This window comes from Diadema antillarum, unplaced genomic scaffold (genome assembly GCF_040938485.1).
Source record: "Diadema antillarum isolate AM-2024a unplaced genomic scaffold, OU_Dant_1.0 seq00001454_RagTag, whole genome shotgun sequence".
Lineage (NCBI taxonomy): Eukaryota > Metazoa > Echinodermata > Echinoidea > Diadematoida > Diadematidae > Diadema > Diadema antillarum.
This window is the reverse complement of record NW_027272200.1, coordinates 228,819-256,586: the sequence shown is the minus strand read 5'-3', so window position 1 is coordinate 256,586 and position 27,768 is coordinate 228,819. Positions and strand designations below refer to the sequence as shown.

At 39.5% G+C, this 27,768-nt stretch overlaps 2 protein-coding genes across 2 annotated transcripts; one reads left to right on the top strand and one right to left on the bottom strand.

Moving 5' to 3' along the window:
• Positions 1–696: 696 nt before the first annotated feature.
• Positions 697–14,118, top strand: LOC139709610 (caveolin-3-like). The gene is made up of 4 exons (XM_071621570.1): positions 697–791; positions 11,556–11,727; positions 13,232–13,382; positions 13,922–14,118. Exons 1-4 carry the CDS (start codon positions 697–699, stop codon positions 14,116–14,118), a joined length of 615 nt encoding a protein of 204 aa, XP_071477671.1.
• A 2,986-nt stretch (positions 14,119–17,104) lies between these two features.
• LOC139709600 (uncharacterized) lies at positions 17,105–24,629 on the bottom strand. Its single transcript, XM_071621560.1, has 7 exons — positions 24,622–24,629; positions 23,738–23,877; positions 23,074–23,297; positions 21,015–21,313; positions 19,906–20,079; positions 18,962–19,094; positions 17,105–17,611 (listed from the first exon to the last, which is right to left on the bottom strand). The coding sequence occupies exons 1-7, from the start codon at positions 24,627–24,629 to the stop codon at positions 17,105–17,107; spliced, it is 1,485 nt and encodes a 494-aa protein (XP_071477661.1).
• Positions 24,630–27,768: the final 3,139 nt, after the last annotated feature.

Below are 27,768 nucleotides of genomic sequence, written 5' to 3'. Positions count from 1 at the left end.
GAAAATACACTGACACTCTGGCTGGCACGTATTATGTTTGGGAAGTGCGATAGAAAAAAAAAATATTTGAAATGCCTGTCAGTTGTTAATAAAAATGATGACTAACATCAATTGCTATAACCAAATTATAGTTTCGTGCCTGATGCACTGTGGGGTCTGTAAGGGACATGATATTCGTAGAAATAGAGAATTAAGTGCTCAAGGTTACGCAGTCCGCTGACTTAGGATCGAGTGAAATGAGGAGAAGGAGAGTGCTTTGTGAAGATGAACGAGTTTGGCTCGCTGACCATCGCCCACTTCTTGGAGAAGATGTGACGTCATTCCATGGAGAGGAAACCCATTCATGTTTGTCATATTTGTTGGTGCTGTTGCTCTTATTCATTCACCTGGGCCAACAGGCTGATGCTCCCTCCCATCGAGTTTAGACACAGTCGACGGTGCTAATGAGAACGGGATCCGGGGGCGACTGTCACTGAGCGATACGACTGCCGCACCACTCGCTTCATTCACTCATTCATCCATTCATTGGCGCGGGCTTCGTGGGGGTAGAGGTTTTTTAGTTAATCGTGAGAGCGAGTGCGTTGTCTGTCTGAGGGCGTGAAAGTTACCACTAATCGGCCGTATTGGAAGGAGGGGGCCGACAGAGAGGTGCTCGCTTTGCCCCCGTCGACGCCCTCCTATGTATCTCAAAGGAACATGACGGCAGAGAGAGCGCCTGGGACTATGCCGACTGGACCTTACCGCGAACCGGACAAAATGGACATCTACATGAATTTTCACAAAAACGGAAACCCGGTGAGTGGGTACATAATAATTGATATGTAGAATGCATACGAATTAACGGTAAGTACAATGCATGCAGACTTTTATTTTTGTAGTATCTACGGAGACGTTTGCGAGTGGGGGAATAGCGGATTGCAATGATTGCATATAGAAACAAAAAAGCGAATCTGTGTGGTAATATTTCTGTGGTAGACTATTCGTTGATTTCAGCCTCTGCTGACGAACCATTTAATACTTGAAAAAAAGACAAGAATATGAATATCCCTCATCCAATAGTGTCTGACTTTAAATCCGGCAATGCTTACCTCATAACAGCAACATAAATTCAATGTGGTGACAGCTGCTTTATGTTAAAAGCAGAATTGGATCTGATCTGTGAATTTTGATTTGATCTAATAATTTTTGCTTCCTGTTATGCGAGATACCGACTTGGCGCATCATCACGTGAAGAAAAAGCTATTTCGCCGCTCGCCGACGTCCATCCCCGCCCGCCCTCCCCGACTCTGTCCGCTAGTTTTAGTTATCAGTCTCCCTCTCCCCTCTCCCTTCCCCCACCCCTACCCTCTCTCTTTCTCCTATTAACCTTCATCATGCCTTCCAGGTGTGGACGTTTTGCAAGCCCAAAACCTCCAAATCGTCACAGGATGGAGGCAGCGCGGATGGTTGCCATGGCACCCGATTTTTCGGCAGCATGAAAAAAACGATGTCGGCGTCGTCCATCAACGAAGACCGCCTTCACCAGCAACAACAGCAACAACAACAACAGCGACTTCAACTACAACTACTTCAACAACAGCAACAACAACAACAACAACAACAACAACAACAACGCGCTATGGGCGGAAACGATCCCGACCCGGAGGAGGGTCGCGGTGATCGTGGGACGGGGAAGGCTCAAAGAAAAGAGGAAGAGGAGGAAGAGGAGAAGAAAGTACGTAGACTTCGATCCTCCCGTGTGGTGGCGCTTTCTTCCATCAAACGTCTTCATCATCGCCATCGCTCTCGAGTTCTTCCGCCATCTTTCTATATTCGTCTATCTATCCCAATCTATCTGTTTATTTTTATCTACTAACCATTAACATTCAAAAGCTAGCTATCTTTCTATCTCAATCCACCAACCATATATTTCTATCTATCTATCTATCTATCTATCTATCTATCTATCTATCTATCTATCTACACCTGTATCTATCTATCTATCTATCTATATGTCTATCTATCTACCTACTTATCTACCTACCTATATGCCCATTTCTTGTCTATTTTTCTTTCACTATTTTTAGTCAGGTTGTGCTTCCACCTCTGCCCTGAAGTGGAATCATGTTAATTGCGCCAACAGTAACATCAAACCTCGAATGTCCTTCCCATCTTTCTATTTCTTCGTTCTCGTTTTCCATAGCGCACAAGAACATCGTTTATAAGCACCTGCAGTGTTTATAATAATTATTTTCTCTCCTTTTTTTCATGAAAAGCAACCAGGTTGCCAAACTTTATATTGCATGTGGTATATATAGCATTAAAAATTAGTTCACCTGGCAAGTACGAGTGGGACGGAGTAACTAGTAAATAAATTCGCTTACTGTTACAAAACACTTGCTTTAAAGGGAAAGTGTCCGGAAACATGTGTTTTCGACGACTGCAAAAAGATTGCAATGAACCCCCTGAAATTTTGGGGAAAGACGGAAAGTCTGTTCAAGACTCATCGATACCGTAATTCTAATGGTATTTTTTTTTTTGCTGAATTCCATGTGTGTTTCAATCGGATTGAATGGTAATGATAAAAAGAATGATAATAATGATAATAATAATAATAATAATAATAATAATAATAACAATGATTACATTGATAATTATAATAATAATGATGATAATAATAATGTTGATAAAAAGAATGATAAAATTTAATTCATCTAGAACACTGAAGAGCACTGTCTTGTTCTCCCAGGGAGGTGTTCACCTCCCTGGTTCTCCTAAGCACGATGACTTTGGGTTTGATTGGTGGAAAATGCCTCATCGAACTGCATCGAAATGACATCATATATATACACGTAATTTTCTTTCTTTCTTTGTAAACTATGTTCCTTATGGTAATTATAACCCATTCAAACTTCCTAGTACATTTTCACTTTCTTAAACGCCACGATTGCATTCTTTTTTAACTGTTATACTATTTCCATTCGTTCATTCATCCATTTCTTGGTTTGACAAGTTAGTGCACTTGCTCATTAATTTTATTAGTGCATATCTATGACATTTGTTTTTAAATACTAATCATATTCATTCTCTCACTCATTAATTTTTGATATATATATATAAGCATGATGAAACCTTACAGCAACAGCTGCCGCTTAGCCTGCAATGCCATCGTATAAGGAGCAAGCTTCGCTTTGGATCGTGCGCAGAAGGACGTGGCAGTGTCATTACTTTTATTTGAAAGGCTTTGCAATTCATGCGATGTAATCTATTGTTTCATCGGCTTTTTTAAGTTGCATGATCCTTATATACATCACCTTAAAGTTGCATTTGCCTTTGTGTGTGTGTGTGTATGTGTGTGTGTGTGTATGTGTGTGTGTGTGTGTGTGTGTGTGTGTGTGTGTGTGTGTGTGCATTTTTGAAAATATCAGTGTGATTGTCTCTCTGTTGGTCTTCCAGTCTGCTGCTGGAATGCGTACATTGCTATGTTTGCTTTGGTTATATATTTTTGAGCCATTGAAGTTGTTGAGTATGAGAGAAATATGATTGTCACTTTTTTATTTCGCAGAAAGGATACGCAAGATATCTTTTCTCTCTTGTCATAAGCTCGTTCGTATTAAGCGCTGTAAAAATGTTAATTATTAATATCATTATTATTATTGTTATTATTATCATTATTACTACTACTACTACACTGTACTACTATTAGTAGTAGTAGTAGTATTATCATTATCATTATTATTATTATTATTATTATCATTATTCATATCATTATCATCATTGACATTATTATTATTATTATTATCATTATTATTATTATTATTATTACTATTATTATTATTATTATGTTACTTCCCACGCCATTAAGTATCTGTAGTGATTTTTGTTTCTGTTTTAATTTCTGTTTTCTAACAGCTCTCTGGAATTATTGACACGCCTCTAAACAGGTGAACCTCAGTTCGAATCCCTTCTCGCTGCGTAACTTCCTAAAATCAGATACTTTACCCGTAATGTCCCACTTGACCCACGTAATTAATTTCTTAGTTATTGCCTGGCAAGGGTCAGATAGTTACTGTAGGCCTAATGATGGCTGGACATGTCATTGGAAGAAGTTATCGCTCAAGTAGATCAGACTCCATGTATCATCAAGAGTTACATCACATCGAATTAATATCGATTAGTGTCTGAAACGATGCCTGGTTGACATTTCTGAGGTGTCATCCGTTTCTGGTGTTTAACACTGTCATTACCATCGGGAAACTGCTTGAAGACACTGTCAATGACATTTTGATCTCATAGGCAGAAGGAGGTTAATAATCATATCAGTAGTGGGTGTGCAAATTTTATTTCTTTTCTTACATGTAATTGATTTCGAGACATGACATTGCGAAAAGGTCATGTGCAATCATTTTGTAAGCCGTCAATTAGCAAAGCAGAGATGAGATTTAATCTGGAAAATCTTGAGTGCCAGACAGTCGCCATGTTACGTAATCGTCACATCCATCCAGATGTGTTCCTTTTTCTTTGACCTTCTGTCGGGAATACGAGCCTTAATTACGATGAAAATTGATCAAGATGATCTTGATTCGGTGGAAATTGACAGAGAAAATTTTGCCCCTCCACCCCATCCTCCCCCCCCCCCAAAAAAAAAGAAAAAGAAAAAAAAAATGAAAGTTGACCTTTTAATCATTTCACAAGCGTGAGAAGTGGGTACTGACATCCGTTTACACAGCTTAATTGCGCCATTGAAATTATCATTTTTGCCCTTTCCTAGTACTTTGTCAATTTTTTCATGAAAAGCACGTTTCCATGGAAACACTGATAATTTTTTGATAAAAACAAAGATTAAACGTCGTCTTTGGTATGCGTATAGCTACAAAGATGAATATGATCAGTTTTATTAGTTTATTCAGTACATGTTTGGTCTCAGTGTTAATCTCATAACTAGGCATTTGGTATTCATCGTAATTTATGTTAAAAAATATGGCAGTGACGCGTCAAGGGTTTTTTCTGTCGTTTTGTTTTATTATGTTTGTTTAATTTCGATTGAAAGTTGTGGGTTCGAGACTCATGTGTCTTCGGCAATGTCTATAATTTACTATTCTTTTCCTTTGGCAGAACAATTTGTCTCCCTTATTGTTGCCTTTTGAACAGCAGGGTGAATTTCAACGTTTCGACAGAAACGACTATTATGCGGATGTTTAGTCTGGGGAATATCAGAGCATAAAGACTTGTAATTAGGGAGAAATATATGAAGAGTTTGTTTGCAAAAACCAATAAGTCCATTTTTGAATATTTTGAAGTACGATCTCTGTCAAAAAGTACAAAATAATACCTTTTAAATGACATATTGGTCACTACATAAAGGTACATTTTTTAAGTTATGATCAAACGAAGCACAAAATTTCTTATCATTCTCTTTATTTTTCTTGACCTTTAATCGCAAATATCTCCATTTGGCAAACATGGACTTATCGGTTTTTGCGAACAAACTCTTCATATTCTGTTTTGTTCACCGATAAAGGAGGGTTTTTTTTTTCAATGTTGTACGTAAAATCAAAATCCCTGAACAGTATAGAGGGAAATTATATGCTCGAACTGTACAAACGTATCGAAAAGCATAATTGTATTTAGACATACATGTAATTATCATTGCAAGTTTGTGTGTGCGTCACCAGCTTTAGATTTACAGAAAAATGAGTGATGTATTAAGTCTTGATATTTTTGTCATTAATTTCTAGGAATTTATTTCTGTATCGCATAATTTGTACATGCGTATACGTGTACATCTAATATACACCTATACATACTCCCATAACACACACGTAGAACATCCTCACACACAAATACACATACATACATATCTACATACATACATACATACATACTTGCCCCTACAATGCACCCCCCCCCCCTCCATTTTCCGATTGTTATGTAAAATAATTCAAGGATCTCACGCATGGATCTATAATCCCGGCTGTAATAGCATCAAGATTTCAGGATCTTGCTATTTTTGACGACGAAAGACAATGCCATCTGCATACGCAGCCAATTCGCGATATCGTAGATAAAGTTAGCGTCAATCTATCCTTGCTGATATGAATGATCCTCCAACCTCGCCCCATCCCCCCCCCCCCTCCCCCCCCCCCTCCCCGAACAATTTAGAGAGTATTTCAATCTTTCACGCATGAAAATAACTCGTTGATTGCATAATGCCTGCGGGTTAAGAACCTTGTTGAGGCATGAGGCGGAAGCTCTTTCTCGTTTCTCGGATTTATTTTAAGAACAGACAGTAACTAGAGAGGGGCCGTCAAAGGCGGCAGACCCACGCCTAAGTACAAAGTCGGGGTAAACATAATGTGCATTCGGTCATCTACCAGAATTCGGCCACTTAATTGCCAGTGTGCTTTATCACCAGCCAGTGAGTTCTACAAAAGATCGTACACTGAAGTGTACGATCTTTGGTTCTACAGTCACATCACACGCAAATCACATCATTACACATACGGTATTAACACTCATTCACGTACAGGAAAGTCCTTAAGTCTCCTCCAAAAATCCATCGAAAATCCCAAATTCCACCGTCAAAAGTGCAGAATCGGAACTTTTCCAAGCGCGCGCGAATTAAGTCCAGTTTTAAGAGTATTGTCTACACGACGGGTCGCGGAAAAAGCGCTAAAAATCGAGAAATACGCCGTTTTCTTACGGGATATTTTGATTATAGCAAGCCGAGAGTGTGATGATATCAAAGGTCGTATGAGTGTACGATCTTTGATGGTATCCACAAAAGCAAAAAAGAAAAACAAAATTTACGTACCCCCTAGGCAATTACCCCTATGATTAGTGTCTACGGGAATTATTCAATGCAAGGGTTGAATGCAAATGTCTACTGCACCAGTATTCGGCCACCAACGAGCGCCGCAACGTCCCCGGTGCAATTTTGCACCAACAGTGTAGAGCGCGATGCATTTTCAGCGGCCTTGCACACGCATTGACATTGAGCACGCATATCGTGCAGTGTGACTGCGACCGAGCAAAATGCTCCTCCAACGAAAAAAACAATCAATGTTAATTTGAAAAATCATCAAATATCAAAGGTCGTATGAGTGTACGATCTTTGATGGTATCCACAAAAGCAAAAAAGAAAAACAAAATTTACGTACCCCCTAGGCAATTACCCCTATGAAATAGTGTCTACGGGAATTATTCAATGCAAGGGTTGAATGCAAATGTCTACTGCACCAGTATTCGGCCACCAACGAGCGCCGCAACGTCCCCGGTGCAATTTTGCACCAACAGTGTAGAGCGCGATGCATTTTCAGCGGCCTTGCACACGCATTGACATTGAGCACGCATATCGTGCAGTGTGACTGCGACCGAGCAAAATGCTCCTCCAACGAAAAAAACAATCAATGTTAATTTGAAAAATCATCAAATATCAAAGGTCGTATGAGTGTACGATCTTTGATGGTATCCACAAAAGCAAAAAAGAAAAACAAAATTTACGTACCCCCTAGGCAATTACCCCTATGATTAGTGTCTACGGGAATTATTCAATGCAAGGGTTGAATGCAAATGTCTACTGCACCAGTATTCGGCTACCAACGAGCGCCGCAACGTCCCCGGTGCAATTTTGCACCAACAGTGTAGAGCGCGATGCATTTTCAGCGGCCTTGCACACGCATTGACATTGAGCACGCATATCGTGCAGTGTGACTGCGACCGAGCAAAATGCTCCTCTAACGAAAAAAACAATCAATGTTAATTTGAAAAATCATCAAAATACGGGCCAGTTTGTGATGACGGAGAACGAACTTTCATAAATCTAGAAGGACATAGTCCCTCAAATAGGCCTAAACGTAAATTTCGGAATTCTTACGAACATTTGAGCAGCGAAGTCGGATCGTTGGGGAGTTTATGTGTTCGTATGGTAGCGGAAAATCGCAAAGTGAGAAACGGGAAATTTTCGGAATGGTCACTATACCATGGGGTCAAAACTTCAAGGTCACACAGAATTTGCAAGGGTCAACCGATTATCACCAAAATCTAATCGATTCTTTCCTGTCATTATCCAAACATTCCCTGAATATTTCGTGCAAATCCGTTTACCCGTTCTCTTGTTATCTTGTACACAAACAAACAAACAAACAAACAAACAAACAAACAAACATACAAACAAACAAACAAACAAACAAACAAACAAACAAAAAAAAAAACAAAAAAACAAACAAACAAACAAACAAACAAACAAACATACGGAACCCTTTACATAACCCCCTGCCGATTTTCATCGGCGTGGGTAATTAAAAGACATGGATAACTATAGCGAAGCCGCCGGTCTAGCGGGAGAGAGTACACTGTAAGCATCACTGACGTAGTCGCTTCACACTTAAAAGCTATTCTAATCGGGCCATACATTGTAAAACGCACTTGGCTCGTTAGATATTTCCGACCTATTTTGAGCAACTTGCAGTCTCCGCATATAGGAACACAAAATTGTTTGGTCAAATTTCGTTTACAATATGTGTGTAAAAGTTTGTAGGCTGCTTATCTTTTAAAGGTAAATATTAGAAGAACCATTGAATTTATAGCGAGGGTCGCATTAAAGTTATATCTGTCTCACATCTTCCTGCAGCGATCGAAATAATTTCAACTCCTCGAAACATATGGACGAGTTTAAAAACTCGATACCCACCTTAACAAACACACACACACACACACACACACACACACACACAAAACAACCAGTAATACTTTTATATCGCCATTGCATGCAAGCAGACAAGGGAATGGAACGTGTGGATATCATTCTGAGGACACTTAAGGTAAATTGTAGTTCCCAAATATTATATTCAAACCCTTTTCGTTAAAGGAAAATAAACATATGCAACATGCCTCTCTGCCTATAGTCCCATTCACCCTAATCCGTGCGATAAACATTAGATGTTGCTCTCTGGCTGCTTGCCAAATCGTGCAATGTGGTTGTATTGGAGTTTGCCCCACATAATTTGAAAATTAATTGTTCAGAAAAAAAGAAGGTAAAATAAAGAGATATTTTCGCTACTAATGCTAATCTGGGGACCAGCATAAACACAATGAGCTTAGACCCTTCAGAGTTTTCGAGCAGGGACATGTGTTTATAACAAGCCTTGGACGAGTATCAAATCTATTCTAACTCTGGTAAAACAAAATACAATGTATATAAGAGTTTGATCAAGTCGTAACTGCAAACCATGTTTCTAGCGAACACATAGGGTGTTTTCGTGGATGTTTTACTCATTGTTAATTTTGTTACTCCAAAAGAGGGAATATGGTCATAAATGAATTTTATCTTAATCATTGTGAATGCCAACCTTGAATATGAAATATTTCATCATAGATTTCATCATGCATGGGCATTCTTCAGAGTTGGTGTCCTTTACCACTGACCCCTCCAACCACCCCACCCCCACCCCCAGAAAAGAGGATTACTGTTTGTTCTCGATGATGGTGACGCGATGTTTGTCCAGTTCTTTAAAAAGTGTTGCCCTGGAATTAAGGTTACGGGGTTGGGGATGAATGCTTACTGGGTCACCAATTAAGTAAAATATTTTCTCTCTGTATGACATCATGTTTGTCTGTCTGTGACGATGACAACGTAACGATGAAGTTGAACCTTTTGCTTTTTGTCCCTCCCCCTCCTTCCTTCCCCCCCCCCCCCAAAAAAAAAAGAGAATAGGAATAGGAATAGAAATACAGAAATAAAAAGATTACCATAGTAATGCTATGACAACTTTACGCTGTGCTGGGCAGGATGCATATATGTAAAACAGGTAATACGCTAATTCTAACTATTTCAGTAGATAGTTAACCACTTCATCCGGTCAATGATAATCCCCCACCTCTCTCTCTCTCTTTCTGTGTAAGACCAAAGCCTTCGCCGCATAAAATCAAATATTTCATTCCCGACTGGACTTTCACTTTTGGCGCGAACTGTTTTGTTGCAGTCGTCGCAGATTTCATCGAGTGGATTTGTAGAAAGTTCAGTAATCGCAGATGAATTCATTTAATCACCGAGTGACGCACACAAACACACTCTTACTCCACCCCCAATCTATCAATCTTTCTATCTAGGCCTCTATCTCTATCTATCTATCTATCTATTTATCTATTTTTCTATTTATCTATCTATTTATTTATTTATTTATTTATCTATCTATCCATCTATCTATCTATCTATCTATTTATCTATCTATCTATCTATCTATCCATCTATCTATCTATCTATCTACCTATCCATCTATCTATCTATCTATCTATTTATCTATCTATCTATCTATCTATCCATCTATCTATCTATCTATCTTTATATCTATCTATCTCTTCATTTTTTTATCTATATATCTATATATGTATCAATCTTCCTACTCACAAGCAGCTATTTATTGGTCCTCATCCGTTCACCTGAATCTTGCTATTTCTTCCATAAGTACAATTGTATATTTGTGTGCATATGAATTATTCTATGTGTGTATGTGGGCATGTATGTGTATGATTGATAGATATTGTCAACATGTATTGTTTGATCATGTGCGTGTGTTCAGGTTATGTGAATATACTGTGGTACAATAGAAGGGGTGTTTGAGCGTTTGTGCGTGCATTCGTATAACATTTGCATACCGTATATCGCGTACATTATTGTATTTTGGTTTTGTTGCATAACAAAATAGCCACTGCCTATTCTGTCGACTTTGCCATGCACAGAAGACGAGTGTTGTTTTCTTCCTTGGATTTTTATCACACCGCCTTGTTACGTTTTTCATATAGCTTTAGTTTTCCTATTATTATTATGATGTTCATTGTTATCACTTCAGAACTTCATCGAGATGTACGAATTCAGTACCCTTCTGTTGTATTCAAATAATATTTCTATGTCTCCTCAAGTCAGAGATGTTATGGCAAAACGTTAAATTTTCTATTTTGGTTTTTTTTTTTTATGTGGGTAGTGTTGTTCAAAGCATCTGTAGTCCAGGGAGGGAAAAGAAAAAGATATATACATTTTTTTAAACTCCAGAATGAAACAGAAATTACTGATTATATCAGGTTGATTCAAATATTGTGGCACGTATATTCGATTACTTGATATACAAGTATTGAATTATGATATAGATCGTTGATAAATGTAACATAATTATTATGATAAATAAAATTATGGCGGTATCGTGGTCTAGTGGTTTGTGCTCTAAGTTGTGAACTAGGTCCAAGATTCAAATCCCTGTGTCAAGTGTGTCTTATTGGTTTTTTTTTACTTGTAATTGAGTTAATGTTAAGAAGTCCCCCCCCCCCCGTCTCTCTCCTTGTATTCAAAGAGAGAGAGAGAGGGCGAGAGAGAGGGAGGGGGTAGGGACATTTCTACATAAATATGAATTACAGGTGCAGGGAAGATAACAAATTACTTGTAAATACAGGAGTATAATCATAGTTTACTTGAAAGTCCATAAGATCCTACAATTTCCTTGTTATTCTCTTATACAGTTTGGTCCAGCAAATATATTCGTATATTTACCCTTATAATATTTTGTCACACTTTATGTATCTTCTCATCAGGCACTGATAGGCGAACACAACCAGCAACATGACACCCACACCCACAGCCACTCGAACGCGCACGTGCACGCACACGGGAAGTCTGCGCACGGCGACATGGTGAAGAGCGTTGAGGACCTGAGTATGACACATCGAGATCCAATCAACTTGTCGTCTTACGTCAGAGTACGTCATCGTCATCCCTAAACTCCCATCGCTCTTTAATGATAATTGTAGTTGATAGTGTAGGTTTCAATGCCCGCCCATTTCCCACATTGTTTTTATTCAGTATCAGCAACTCTCAATTCAGTTTTGCTCCAAGAAGATTATTGCATTCATATCCTAGATTCACATAATTTCGTCAAATCGTCGTTCATAACTATAGTTGTCGTTTTCTGTCGATAAAATTTTAAAATTTAGGATTCGAATTCGTCGGTTGTCAGTTAAATTCGTCTCTGACTATCAACAAGTTAGACAGGCTGGGATAAAATTTGTAAAGTGTTATATGGATGCCTTATATTGAGATTTCCATTACAAAATATAATAGAATACGATTTCCAGCCCGGAGGGTAAACTAGATCTTTTTCTTTAGATGTATGTGAGACACAACATACTCCTTCAAAGGTGGGATTTGGTGATCGCATCATGTATTATTATATGAGGTAATACATTTATGTTTATAAAAAACTTTTATTCGGCCCAAAATGCTGACATTCGTTATTCTATGGATAGTACACGACTTAATTTAAGTACACGATGCTTCAACTGCATTTCATATTACTTTGCTCAAATAACTTTATTCTGTGCATGTAGATTTTTTTGTGAGCATTTCTATGTTTCGATGGAGTGGATGGGTGATAAAGAGTGAGTGATTATTGTGGAAGGAAAAAGTGGAATGTAGGATATATCGACGGAAATGTGTTGAGTAAACAATTGTTTAAGGCAATAGTTACAGCATTAGACCGAGTATTCTGGGGGCGATTTTGAGTAAAACTTCAACAAAAATGAGTGCCAAAAGACGAAAAATAGATTTAAATGATGAATCACGCCCACTACCTGTTAGCGACGAATTTCGTCAGATGACAAAGACAGGTGCCACAGCATGAAACTGAATGACAATGTTTTCAAAAACGATATAGACAAAAGACGACCTTGAAACGAGCATTCGCTCATTCCAGAGTGTCCGGAACGAAATGGGCAACATATTTTCTTTTCTTCTTTTTTTTTCTGAAAATTGAATGAAATTATGACGATAATGGGAGGAAAACCTACGAATAGATAAAACAGAGAGAGAGAGAGAAAAACACCAGACACACCGAAGTTTATTACGTCACTGTAATGCATATAAGTAAACTAATAGGTTCAAAAGATATAACATGATTTTTATTCAAAGACACTTTAGGCAGGGCTTCGAACCCTGGATCCTATTGAAGCTCAGTGCGGAAACCACTAGACTACGACACCAAAGTTAGCGCTTCTGAGATGATACGAAACTAATCCACCCAGTGTTGACGGCATAACTTCTCCCTCTCTCCACCCTGACTGTTGCTTCTCTCTGACCATTACACCACTCTGACCGTTACTCTACTCTGACCATTACACCACTCTGACTATTACACCACTCTGACCATTACTCCAAATTTGACCGTTACTCCAAATCTGACCGTTACTCCAAATCTGACCGTTGCAGATCGGCTTCGAGGAGGTGTTCGCCGAGCCCGACGGCCAGCAGAGCTTCGATGCCATCTGGACGACGAGTTTCATCGTCTATACCCAGGCCAAGACGTGGTGCTACCGGCTCCTCTCGGCCATCCTGTCGATACCGCTCGCCCTACTCTGGGGTACGTTCATTCCAAAATCCCCCCTCATCGGGATTCCCAATCTCGTCTTACCCATAAAGTTCTGTGGTTGTTGGTTTTTTTTTTCTGTAGAAATCATTACCTTATCCTCATCATATTGGCAACCCTGCAATTTACTACATGGTCCTGCATCAGTGAAATACTATAGACGTATTAGAAGATTATGTATGATAGGGGCTTATACTGCAAGCAAAAGCTAATTGTAGCAACCATATCCGAAGCACTCAATGCTGACTGGTTTACTGACCCGCTGTTGGACCTCAAAAACTGGAAGTGAACGCAGGGTACAAACCGCTTTTTGTCACGCTGATTTGTGAAACAGGAATTACGTACCTATGTATCACGATTTCAATGTTTGACCATTCTTTCCATTTGCGATCTACATCCAATCTGATGATGCGACGTAATATCAAAACTTAATTTCGCATCAGGGTGCATATTTTTGTGTATCTTTTTTTAACTATCCAGTGTGTTCATTCACCAATTTGAATTAATATTATCGCAACTATCTTCCTTGGCAGGAATCCACTTCGCCATCCTCACTTTCTGCCACATCTGGTTCGTGATGCCCTGCGGCCGCGCCTGGCTAATCCTACTCCACTGGGTAGGCAAGTTTTGGAACGTCTGCGTCCGGACGCTGTGCGACCCGCTCGGCGACTCGTGCAGCCGTTTCCTAGGCAACGTCAAGGTGCAGATGAATCCTACGCATCACGTATAAGCAAGGGCTGGCTTTATAGGGTGCAAGCCTGCGTGCCTGTGTGTATGGACGTCAATGGATGCCTTATCCACTTTTTCAAAGAGCTGCTTCTAGGTGAACATGACTCACCGTCACATTGTGGAATCACGGAGGTGGAAATATAATGTATTCATCGGCATTATTGTGTTGGGAGTGACTGCTACCATGGAACTAATAGCTCCATGCTGCTACTTTGACTGCTACGTAAGTGCGGCGGCAATCACGACGAAAGAGAGGGATCGAACAGAAGTTGTGTCGTATGCCGGCGATTGTCATCGGTTTCGCGGGTGCTGCGTAGTAGCCCCTGCAGTCTGTGTGCGCACGTTTTACCGAAGATTTCGGAAGCTTCTTATTTTGCTCCGAGTCATTTCCACCTACGATGTTGCGTAGTTTACCACAGAATAATAATACTACAGGCTCTGTCAACTATGCACTTGGAGAACTATTGGCGGACAAAGCAGGCGTAGAATTTCAACGCGAGCTTCAACAAGGCAGAGTTTGTATGCCTACGGTGATTTGCCAATGGTAACACAAGGTGAGCGAAGATGTAGCTTTTGAGCTTCTTAGACAAGCAGGAGGTTAGGCATACTTCAATGTCTACGCCAGTGAATGCTTAATGAAGTAGAAAGTGCTCACAATCATGACTGCTCGAGTTCGTCGAGGATTTGGTACGAGCGACCGAAGTTTTGTGTTGGAAGACAAGACAGTGACGGAAGTGGTCTCAGTAAACCAGAATGATTGTTCTGACATGTATTGTGTCTAACGCACTCGAATAGTCAAAGGCGTCTACCAGACGAGGGGATTGCTTCTCCATTAAAAGAGTGTCACTAACGACTCTGTAAGACTTTCATCTCCCAGTGATGCCGTTCAACATTCGCTCTACGACTAAGAGCCATCGGCGCAAACTAGGACTCCTTGTAGGCAATTCGTGGAGTATAATATACTCCACTCCATATTATGGTCACAAGCCACAAGCGGGCGCTCTTCCAGGTGACGTTGAGGATTGGTTCATTTTGTGAACGCCGACACCATTATATTTTATTACTATTTTTATATCGTGTACATAATTACAGTGGTAGTACCAAAGAGATTGTTGTTAGTACACTTGTGTAATATAATCTCGTGGGTAATATATACCAAATTCTGCAAGGCATGATATAGCAACATGTGCTCCAGGAAATCTGAGTTTGACAGCACGGTAAGATTGTATTGAATAGAAAAGTAAGGAACACACAAACATGCTTTCAGTTTGAAAGCATTAAACTCCGGGAATCTGACTATTAAAGGGCTTGTCAGTTTTTGAGAAGCTACGCCAGGGAGTCGTGGTGCTGTCGTTATATAAACGGTTATTGTCATTGCGACAAAACGAGTGTAATATAGATGTAATATTACTGTGACTGACGTGATTAATACAATTCAGTCTCGTATTCCACAAGCTATTTTGGTTTATTGTGTTTATATCAAAAGATGTGATTCGCTTTGATATTGGCTATTGGGTTCCACTTATTAATTGAAGAGAAAGTCTTTAAAAAATATATAGCTTTCGGTTTGAAAGAATGATAGCTCAAAGTGACTATTACCAAGATGTTCGCCTGCTTTGTTGTTCGTTGTTTTTGTTTTGCCTAGATTCGTTTTGTATTGTATTGTGTTGCTGACGCATGTGCTTCCATCAACAGTCATATTATTGCAAAGACACGAAGTTCGTGTTTGATTCATTAATCTTCCCTTTTATTAGACCTTATGGTATTTTGATTGTCTTAGTTCTTGCCTTAGCATTGGCAGTTATGTTCTATAGCCATACTAAATTTCTACAAGGAATGTCTGTTTATCACCAGCAAGAAGGTAATCTAAACATTGTTTCCTTAAATTCACGACATCGTCCACGAGAACATTATGGTATACGCTTATCATAGAATCTCAATCGCAGACAGTGCAATTTATGTAATGACTGGTTATAGTATATTAAGATGTAGTATAAAGTCATGAAATACGAGTGTACGAGAAACACAATTCTGTGCAATAGAAACTATATAACTTAACGCAGAGTAAAAATGCAATAAATAAATAAGTACGAAGAATTATTACACATTGAATGATCACGTACAAAATATGCTTTAAAAAGTCTTCAAGGTCGTAGATGATTAGTAATGATGATAATGTTAGGTGTCGTATTGTACTCTGTATAAAGATACGAAATAATAAATTTATGAATCATTAAATGCATATGGAAATAAAGTTTGTAAATAAATAACTCTGTATAAACAGTCGTCATGTCATTAATAATCATTCTTGCACTGAGTTCTTCTTGCAATAACATGTCATGAATCATCTGGATTTCATCTCGAATGTCAACTTCTCGAAGAAACCCATCACAAAATGCACTATGATTTTCATGAAACAATACGTTTATGGTGTTGCAAAAATACGCACGAGCAATGAAACATAATTCGTCTATGAATACACAAAGCAGCACTACCAGTCTGCTCGTCGACATGAAGTGAGTCATATTTCAGTCGTCCAGTTCGCGCATGCGCAATGACATATTACAGCGTGATACGAATTAGAGTCTTTAGCATTCATAATATTTTCGGTCTCACAATGGTAATCAGGGTGAGTGAAGGTCAAATATTAGCGTTCATGATGATGAGAGGAATGATCATCGTATGTTGTAAGCAGTTGCAGCCTGAGAATATTTAAAAATATACAAAATGAAAAAGAGCACAATATTTTTTTTTTCTTTTTAGAGATATCGAAGATTGGGGAGGGTCACTCTGGATGCGACTAGCATCCTTGGATACACTGAATTGTCTGCTAAAGTTTGTTCAGTACATGCAGAACGAGTACAACTCTCACATCACACTCAAATATAATTTCAACTTACTGTTGAACGTGAGTGAGAGCGTAAGGGGAGGGAGGGAGACAGGGATAAAGTGGAGGGAATTTTGATCGTTCGTGCGTAGTCTTCCATTCAAACGGCTGTTTCCCAAATCAGGAAAGAGCCAACCTCTTTCCCTTTCCAGTCCACAAATCGAAATCGATGATGAGCGTCGTCGCTCTCTCCGTCGACGGCGATATCGAGACCCACTCTAGGACATCCTGCGGTCACCACCACCATCTCTTCCCCGGGCTTGCGATCCGTCGCGATCATCAAGAGCGTGTCGTCCGTCACCCCCTGGTTGAAGGCGACGTCGAGGTGCCTTACGTGCCGGCAGCTGAGCGAGAGGTACTCGACGACGACCTCGGTCAGGTCGAAGCACTCGCGAGCAATCACGGTGCGGAGGTGCTTACAAGAGTCCGCCAGAGACGCCAAGCCGTCGCCTAGCAACGAGAAACAACGTGAGATGTCGAGGTACTCGAGGAGGAAGCAACCACCTCCAAGGAACTCCAATCCCACGTCTGTGACGTCATGGCAGTCGGAGATGTCAAGATGCCTTAGGTCTGGGAGGAGTTCAGCGATGTACTTTAAACCCACGTCCTACAAGGATAGGGAAACCACAACACCTCAATTTCCAATTCATTTTTAGTTTAAAGGAATCGTACAGTTTTGGTTGAGACCTAATTTCAGGTTTCTAACATTTTTTGGTGAGATAATGAGAAACCTCTTATGAAATATGAAAGAGCATGTAATTCTATGACGAATTCAACACTTATTTGATTGAAATTGGTTTGGAGATGGCTAAGATATCAAAAACGAGCAATCTTAAAAAGTGTGGGACCCACACTTTATTACGATTGCTTTGTTTTAGTTTGTTTTTGGATGTTTCCGTCATTCCAAACCCGATTTTCATCAAATAAACTTTGAATTCCTCTTAAAATGGTATGCTCTGTACTATATCATAAGTGTTTTCTTGGTATCTCGCAAAAAGTCAAAAGCCAAATTCTCATCTCTACCAATACTGTACTATCCCTTTAAATGAAGCGGTAATTGATGTTCATTGTCCTTTACTCTATCATTTGATTGTGCATGACAGATATCACGACTTTGATTTTTTAACATTAAAACAGCTATAACTTGCCCCTCTGATTGGGGTCATTTCAAACGCATTCCAACAGAGAAATAATTCATTGCCAAGGATGTACCTTCGAAATTCATGCCATAAAAACGAGAAGATTTGGTGACGACTTTTTTGGAAGCCAACGGCAGGTTTGTGAGCTGATGGTGGCAAGGTAGTCCAATCTAATTTGGAGATGAGTGATTTTGACCAATAGCGTTGCCCCATAAACACGTGTGAAACTTTCTGACTCTCAGGTCAGTGCCAATAATAGTTCATCGTTCTCTTAATCTCTTGATTAACCTTACGTTACTTTGTACTTATAACGAGGTCAAACGTGATGACGGATTTATATGGAATCTCTCTCTCTCTCCCTCTCTCTCTCTCCCTCTCTATCTGTCCTGCATTACTAGCATCCATCAGCAGGGTGATCGGTTGCAATTTGTTATTCCGAAGGTTCGTTAGTTCGAAAGTTTGATGAGGTTCGTAGTTCCGCAGATTCGTAAGTACGTGCCTTTTTGTCATTTTCGGATTTACAAACCTTGTTTTTTATTGGGATAAACAAACCTTCGGAATAACGAACCTTATTTCATTTAACACCACTAATGGTTGGATAAACGAACCCTACTTCAATGTCCAATTTAATCATTGAACATCTCGGTGATATAAATGTGTGCGCTTTGGAATAACGCACCTTCGAAATAACAAACCACATCTCGTTTTCGAATTAACGAATCTTCGGGATAACAAGCCTTATTTCATTTTCCTGTTAATGAACCTTCAAGATAACAAACATCACCCGAGTGATCCAAGGTGAAGATGCAGCTACTCACGTTTATCAGGCAGTGTCGGAGTTTCAGAGTGCGAAGTTTGGGGCAGTGCGTGGCTACGGCCTCCAGCCCCGAGTCCGTGCAACGACTGCCGCTGATGTCCAAGTACTCGAGCTGCCCGAAATGCTCTGTCAAACTTTTTTGTTTTATAATTAGAGCACACAAATAAATTACTTTCTCTTCCTTTCCTTAACTTGGATCAATCAGGGATAAGATGAACTGAGCACATTGCTGATTAGATCTGACCGATTTGAATTGAACAACACGAAAGGCTACGTCAATAAGACATCAAGGACAGACTTACCGGCAATTAAAGGGGAAATAGATTTCCAATGTGCAATTTTTTTTACTAACGGCCAATTTTCATCACCTAGTTATATCATATTGTAACTGAGGTGATTAATCCATAGATACAGCTATATGTCCACATACCACGAGCAGTGGATTTTATTCTTCACTGTAAATTCAATTCAATTAATTGTATAGATTCATTTAGTTGAGGTGGGAATATACTATTCCATCAAAATGTGAAGAGGTTCACAATGAAAGCTACAGGATTGAACAAATCGTAGTCCCTTTACCCCCCCCCCCCAAAAAAAAAAAAAAACTATAAACGATGATAAATAAGCGTTCAGAATTGAAATATCAGACTAAAATCATCAAGATGACACAAAATCATTCACAGCACACAGACAAGAACAACGAAAATAGAAATGACATCAAAAAGGCTGAAACAATGGAATACGGAAAGATATGGCATGTAAATCGAGCAGACGAGAATCATCAATACTCTATGTAGTCCCTAGCCTTTTGTCAAGGCCCTCTCGCTGTAACGGACGTGCGAACGGACGAGCGAAGCGAGTCCATCCGAGCGCGCAACCCACTCGGCTGGGCTCGCTACACCGTACAGCGAGAGGGCCTTGACAAAAGGCTATGTAGTCCCTTACCTGTCTATATCAACTTCATTCAGTGGATTGAGCTTCATTAGTCTTCCGTCCCATGCCATTTCAAGATGTTTCAGCTTATTGCCAAACTTTGATATGTGCAGGAGATTGTGCGGATCGCTTCGCAAACCAAGACAGTTGTTCATAGCGACTTGTGTGAGGCTATCGTTGTTTAACCTGAATCGGCAATTGAAATCAATAAATCGGTTGAATAGACTCAGTAGTACAGGTTCCCGGGGACTCTGTTTTGAAGTCAAAGTTGTAATATTTTTATGGTGACTTACACTGATCTGTTCGATTCAGTACCGTCTTCAGGCATACGACACTGGTTAGGTATTATTGTCATGCTGCCATCTACGGTCATTCCTCTCCAGTTTTAAATCAACAGTGTCATGAGATGCTGTAATAGGCTTAATTACAAGTTATAATAACTTCCAGCTTCTTTAGCAAAGACCAAAACGACAAAAGTGGTTGATGTTTGACCTGGCAATATTCTAAAAATGGCAACTGGTTACGAGATAATTTTATGCCAACTGAATCTCAACAGGGCTTACAATGACGTGTTTCAGTAAGAAACTATCAAATACTGGTAAAACTAAGTAATTGCAGCTTCGACGTGGGAGCCAACAGCGCTGGTCAGCGAGAGATGAGGATATTAGTGGCAGTATGACACTCCCTGCATGTGCCTAATCATTCAAAGCTAAAACATGAGTTCTCAAAAGGGCTCAAAAATTAATATTTCACCATTTGGAATGTGCTTGCAATAACTTCAAATGGCTCTACCAAGAAACTTGTATGGCTGACGCGATTTTGTTAGGGTTATGAGTTGTTTTGGAGTATTTTGAAATCTCAGTATACACAACTTGTATAGGCCTACCCTTGAAGCGCCCTCCCCATTAAGTAGTGGGTAGGTAGAACGTTAGTATAGTACGCGATGATCGAAATCCCTTAAATCACTGTTATCACAGCGTTGTTTCACAAGTTTCTTGTGCAAATGTCTCCATTTTAGAGCAAAAATTGACAGTCTCTACAATCATAATTATGGGAACACCTCCTAAGTCATCTACCACCCGCGGGTTTAGACAAGCACATCCTTACACGACGTCACTTACTTGAATAGGAAATGCACCCCTCTGCTCGTAACAAGGGGACATCCACTGATGTCGATTCGCTCCAGCCTCGTCAAATTGGTCAGAATGCGCAGTCCGCAATTGGTCAGCTGCGCGCAGTACGAGATGTCTACGCGCACCACCTGCCTACACGTCATAACCAGGTGGTAGAGGCCGTAGTCGGTGACGTCACTGGAATGGGACAGGTCGAGATCGGTGAGCGTCTCGGCAGATGCCGCCATCGTGGCTCTCAGTGTGTCGAAGTCGAACGGGCGGTTGTGGGAGAGGTCGATCGCCCGCACCTTTTGTGGGAAACAAAGTTAATGTCGCCTTGATTGCCGGTGAGACTGCTGCACACTTCTATCATCATGTTCAACATTTTGCATATAAGTCAAGCCAGACTAGTCCTAAAGACATCATGAAATAGGGTGTTTTTTTTATCATCTACTTAAGATATTGCAAAAAAAAAAAACCCAAACATATGTGTATATAAAATAAACAAGATATTGTTGATTTTGTCAATCCGTATTTAAAGAGTTGTTGGGGTTTTTTTTAAGGAGAAGTTTTAAATATATCTTGCAAAGAAATACATTTGGGGATGTGTAATGTTCATTTGTTAGAATTTATCCTACTATGTTTTATGTGATGATTCTTTTTTTCCCTCAAAAGTGAGTCTTACGTACTATTTTCGGGAGGTATTGATAAAGGTGAATAGTAAATCGCAGCAAATAGGTATAGGGTAAATGTAGGCACTTATACAAAAGGAATTCTGCAGGAGTTCTGGTTAGATATATCTTGTCTTACAGAAGGGCAATTTTCCCTTTTCTATCTAGTAAGACAACTCTCAATAAAGAAGCAACGTAATTCGTCACCAAGATCATCGTTATGCTCAATTTGACCTAAAAGACATTGGGAAAACACTTTTTCTCTTGGTACTTAATTAGAATTGTCCATAACTGCGCGCATTTTATCATTCAGGTACTTTACTCGACAAACAATCATCTATCAGAGAAATTTTACAAGTTCAAAGTTATTAAAAGAACCCCCCCCCCCCCTCCTCTTTCTTACAAATATGACTGGTCAATAAGCTATTAGATAAGTTTACTCGTGTGTGCGAAATGTGCCTGCCACAGGGATTCCCCAGTCTCATAGAGCCACTGGCTATATTGACCATAGCTCTGGTTCGCTCTGGCTCGATATACCTAGGTTTTGGCGCAGATAACCAATATAATTTTGAGATTGAACGTGCAGTTCTTCTTCTTCTTACTTCATGTAGGCTACTAAGCTTTTTAGCTAAATGCTCTGCCTTAATTTTTTTCCCTCAGTTACCATGACTACTTCAAAGTCCTCAAAGACAGTATTGTTCTAGATAAAACTTTTGAAGAATGTTCAAACTTGTAACTTGTCATGAAGTCTGTAATCCCACATTACATATGAATAGAAATTAAATTTTGAATTAACATTTTCATTTCATTTATTTCCACAACTTGCACAACTAGTAAAAAAAGAATGAACACTTGAGGACAACATGTCAATCATAATATGCAATACAGAGTGTGGAGGAAGAAGCAAAGGCCATTGACCTGTCAAGGCTTCTCCCTAGTAAAAGATAACAATTACGACACAATACAAAAAAGAACAAAACAAAACAAATCAAAACAAACCAAAACGAAAACTACTGATATACATATTAACATCAATGATAAGGGGATTATTGCAGGAAGGCACTATTGCACGTATATGATTTTACAATATATTCTTTATGTTTTCTCTTAAATAAAGACATAGCAACACTGCTTAACATCATTTGGATGACTATTCCACATCTTAGGGCCGATATATCTTGTTGTGGATCGTGAAAACTCATACTTGAAATTGGGCAATCTATATTAATCTTCCGCCTGTCTTGTACAATATCTACTTACTTCATTGTTCTTTACAAAATAAAAAACAAACAAACATGGCAACATATTATTTCTAAAAGGATATACATAAAACAGACAGTTTGGGTCTTATTGATATCAAGTATCTTCAAAAACATCATATCTACTATAGTCCTTACCCGATACAAACATGTCGTCTCCATGAGGTTGTGAAATCGGCACGAAGTTTGCCGTAGACGCGTGAACGTCTCGCTCAGTGGATGTATGTAGCTCACGATCTTCAGCAGCAACTCATCGGGTAGGTCGTCAAAAGAGGGCGACAGACTCGTGGGCTCGTTCGGAGGAGGCTCGGCGTTGACGCGATCATCGACCGGAGACACAGAGTTTTCGTTCCTTGTTGTATCTGTTATGTACGCATGTTTGAACGGACCATAATCTTTTCACACTTGAATTCTTCCTGAAGTAGGCTTTATTATCTATTGCATGCAATATGGATGTAGACAAATAGCAAGCTCAAAAGACAAAGTAGGGAAAATATATATCGTAGTTTACACGAACGAAACAAGCACGCGATGTCGCAAGTGAAGATGCCAGTTGCAGTATTGAAATTACCGGGCGAGAATTTCATGAACCTTGTCACCCCTCACCAGTGTGTGTCTTAGAAAAGATGAACAACTGCTGTCTGAGTCGTGTCAGTGTGTGTGTGTGTGTGGGGGGGGGGGGGAGGTTAACACAGTCGTTATGGTACCGACATCTAGGTAACGGGGGCTCAATGTTTTTAAGTCTCTCTTGGTCCGGTTCAAATACCTAGCAATGCCTAGAATAAAATTTTACCTCTCTCACCTCTTGGGCGTGGTCCAGAGGGGAACGTTTGGTGTATTTGATTCCTCCTTCTCCTCCTCCTAGATTGAAGTCTTTTGGCGAGGGAAGCGAAGCTCGTAGCAGCTGCTTGCTCGACGTCTCCTAATCTCCCTAAAGGTGAACTGCAACAGAGCTGGTTCCGAAGGATCAAAACATGAATACATCACTCATCAAGAGGGGGGAACATGAATATTGACTCTGAAACACACGAGAAACGTAACATACGGTACGAAAAAATATTCCAATAGTTTAGAGGGGGTAATTAAAATTGTCAGAGGAGGTTTGAACATAAGTTATGTTCGGAAATAACAAAGTGACATACGTACCATTTTGTTTTTAGAATTCCTCCGGCAATTTACGAAGAGTCTGCGAAAAGCAGCCACTGTAAATCAAACGTTGAAAATGTCGATGTATTTTGCTATCACTGCTGTTGGCATGGTAAGTTTATCTTGCGTGATCTTTTTCAAATGCCATTGCTGATTCGCGCCAAAATGTGCGCCCATAAAAACCACGTCAACTGCGCGCAGTGCGCTGACAGGAGATCGCGTTGACGAGAGTGAAGGGAGCTTGAATGACGTCACAAACGCGCGCACACCGTGGCTATAGCAACGATTAGACGTGTTCCTAGACAGTTTTCTCCCCCTTTCTTTTTTTTTTGTGTTGTTGCATCAACGTTACTTTGCAATTCATTTTAGTGGAATTATCACAATTATCAAAAGAATAAAAAATGCATCGGTTAATGATACTATTGAGATACACAAAGCAAATCTAAATTTTAGAAGTGGAAAACACAAAACAAAACAAACAGGATATGAAAAAGGGGTAAACGTTAAAGCAACATAAAATGAAAATACCATTACCATTACCATACCATTATAAACTAGTAACCGCTCTGGTGTAATGCAATCGCTTTAATTCATATAGCTAACTCACAAAAGAGAGAAACAGGATTGTATTTTGTCGCTTGAAGAAATTCGGAATAAAACATAGAAGAAGGTTTCAGCTACGCCTAAAGTCAGAGCAAGGTAAGCGCCACTTCAGTGACTGATTTCATGTTGAATTGATAGGAGCAGCAAAATGACAGCCACGTCAAAGGCATAGAGAAGTTAATTCTCTTCTTGTTTTCACACAAAAGGGAGAAGGCACTACTCGAATTTTGTCCAACGTAACAGAAAATATGACATGATTAGCATTGGGGAAAAGACGATTGGGAGAAATCAAATTACATGTATTCCCTGTGATTTGGGGAGCAAATTTTCTCCATAATTATCTAAAAACTAATGATCTAACGAAACTCATGATCTAGACGGACTAGAGCGCTGTCATCGCGGGTCTATCACTAGTGCAATACCAGTCCTCTGTCCCGGTCCTCCGTCCACTGTCAGGATCTGGAATGATCAAAGAGCTTACAAAATGAGTAAGGAGGAATAATCCACTGACATGTCGGTCGGTCAGTGTCCTATTCATTGCTGTGAAATAGCGCCATCTACCGACCAATCCCTCATCAATTATATTATTGTTGGCTTCAATCTGTAGAGGAACGTACAACGTACATTTTTCACACACGTGTTGTAAGATGCACACGAAGCCATATTCTGAGAAGTTTCCCCTTATGAAGAAAATAAAACAAAACAAACAAACAAAAACAAAAAAAAATAAAAATAAAAAGAAGAAAAAATGTGCAAGTCATGCATGAAGCTCAGATAGACTACGTCTCTATTCTAAAGCTTTGTAATCGCTCGAACTCTGCTCAGGTGTCAATCAAATCTCAACATTTAATGGAGGGTCCAGCCACTTAGTTTCCTGCGTTTTCACCCACACAAGAACATGTACAATGCCAATTTTTGTTCGAGAAGAAAGAGTCGCTATAATAACAGAAAAAGAAAGAATTGGGTCGTTCTGTAAAGGAATCCACATTCATAATGCCATAGGCAGGAAATCTACTGTAAGACAAGAAGCGTTCGTTTTCCCTGATGCTCCGTATGCTGTAAATTCTCGCAATTTTGCATTTATTCATTTTGAAATAATTATATAGTTGTAATTTATTGCACCCCGTAGTTATATTTCATACAAGTAACATTGTGTACATTGTACTCTTAAAATTGCTCAGACAAATAACACCCCTACAGTAGTTGATCTTTGAATCCACTCCCATTAGCTGCACAGCTACTTGTATCAAACTGCCTTTTCTCGGTTTAAGTGATGAGACTTTCATTCATTTTGTTATTTAATTTCTTTCTTTTTTTTAATCTTGTCTTCAACGGGAAATGAAAATCTGTATCGAACGCAATCAGATGCGTTCAACAAACATTTCTACGTCGATGCACTCTCACACACTAATACATAAGTACAGTTGGCTAACACAATCCATGAAGTGAGCTCACACACGTGTATCGATTTTGTCACCTGGAGTATGTTGCGTATGTGTGTGTGTGTGTGCGTGTGCACTTGTTCGTTGTCTGTTTTGTTTGTGTGTGTGTGTGTGTGTGTGTGTGTGTGTGTGTGTGTGTATGCGTATTTAGGTTGTGTACGTGTTGCATTTATGTAACGCGCCCTCGACGCTCGGAGCCAGTTGCATCACAGAACGCACTCCGTACAAGGCCAATGACAATTACATGTATGCAAACTGACCTCAACACATTTCTCAGTGCCACCACACAATAATCAATCAACAATAACGACCACACCGCTCAATGCCATCAGCGAAACTTCAGCTCACAATAAAAGAAAATTACAATGATCATCCAGTGTCTCCGTTTGAAACGTAATTTCACTTTTATTGATAATTTATGACATTACTTTATCTTTCCTCAAAAAAAAAAAAAAAAACGAAATGGTTTTTCAGTTTGTTTAACTTATATGGACAATGGCTGCATCATATGAACATCTTATTTACAAAATGTACATGAACCGCACAACACGGAGTATTCTTGTTCCTATCTCGGGTATGCATTTCTTCTCGAAATGGGCACACCGTCAAAGTTTGTTGATGCTTTAAAAAAAAAAAAAAAGAGCAAGAATACATCACAATGTGTGTGTTCAACTGAAGTGCGAATTTGGACCTCTCCACGCACTCTAAGTGAGGCATAACTTGATAGACGGTACACTAAACAGAAAAAGAAAAGAAAACAGTCCACGGCAGTTACAGCATAGAGTGGATTTGACATAAACAGGGTCAACAACATGTGTTGCACTATTTCTAGAAACAACACATATGTAAACACATCATTTCAAAACATGTAGTTACTGGGCATGCAAAGAAAATTCAAACACAAAACCCAAACCGAGGGGGGAAAAAACAGAACAAGGTGACACGCAAGACATTTCAGGACACTTAAACTTGATTAGCCTCCTTTTTTAAAAAACAATGTAGCACACCTTTTTAGTTTTAGTTTTTCTTTGAAGAAAGCATCCATGCTATTTCTTATACACACTTGCATTTCATGTACAGATATACTAATATACGTATTTACTCCATGTACACTGTACACAGTTCGAGTTGTCTTGCAAAGCACATGGAAAAAGCTCATAAATGCATTGGACATCTAAAAGAATGACGTCCTCAGCAGCGATCGTATTGTTGTTTTATGTATATAATATATAACATTTATACAGACTGGATACTAGCCTCTCTTTAATGGTATATAAGTTTATAATTATAGTATCAAGCCTACATGGTCAGTGTTCTTCATACTGTGGCCACTGGAACATTACAAGCAGTGACCCGTGCATAGGGATAACGGTGAAAGCAAACCGTGAACGAGAGAATGAAATGAAATTCATTCACACTTTCAGTCCCCATTTCATTCTTGTTTGGTGGGAGAACAAGTCAGGGTGCAATTGTGACAAATTCCCTGTACGACGGGCGGTATATCATAGTCTTATCACACACATGTTGCCCGTTTGTTGCAAGGCAAGATGTCACAATAGCGCAATGTTGGATTGCCGTCGTTTTTTCTCCCCCTTGTTCTTCTACCCAACATAGGCATTTGCCGACTTGCGCACTACATACA

What these genes read in the sequence shown, in the direction of transcription:
- LOC139709610 (XM_071621570.1), top strand. Translation starts at nt 697, where the DNA reads ATGACGGCAGAGAGAGCGCCTGGGACTATGCCGACTGGACCTTACCGC. An exon ending in AATTTTCACAAAAACGGAAA is followed by an intron (nt 792 to 11,555) that starts CCCGGTGAGTGG and finishes TTATGTATCTTC; the next exon opens with TCATCAGGCACTGATAGGCG. An exon ending in ACTTGTCGTCTTACGTCAGA is followed by an intron (nt 11,728 to 13,231) that starts GTACGTCATCGT and finishes TGACCGTTGCAG; the next exon opens with ATCGGCTTCGAGGAGGTGTT.
- LOC139709600 (XM_071621560.1), bottom strand. An exon ending in AGACGACATGTTTGTATCGG is followed by an intron (nt 21,314 to 23,073) that starts GTAAGGACTATA and finishes TTCCCACAAAAG; the next exon opens with GTGCGGGCGATCGACCTCTC. An exon ending in GGGGTGCATTTCCTATTCAA is followed by an intron (nt 20,080 to 21,014) that starts GTAAGTGACGTC and finishes TTGCCGATTCAG; the next exon opens with GTTAAACAACGATAGCCTCA.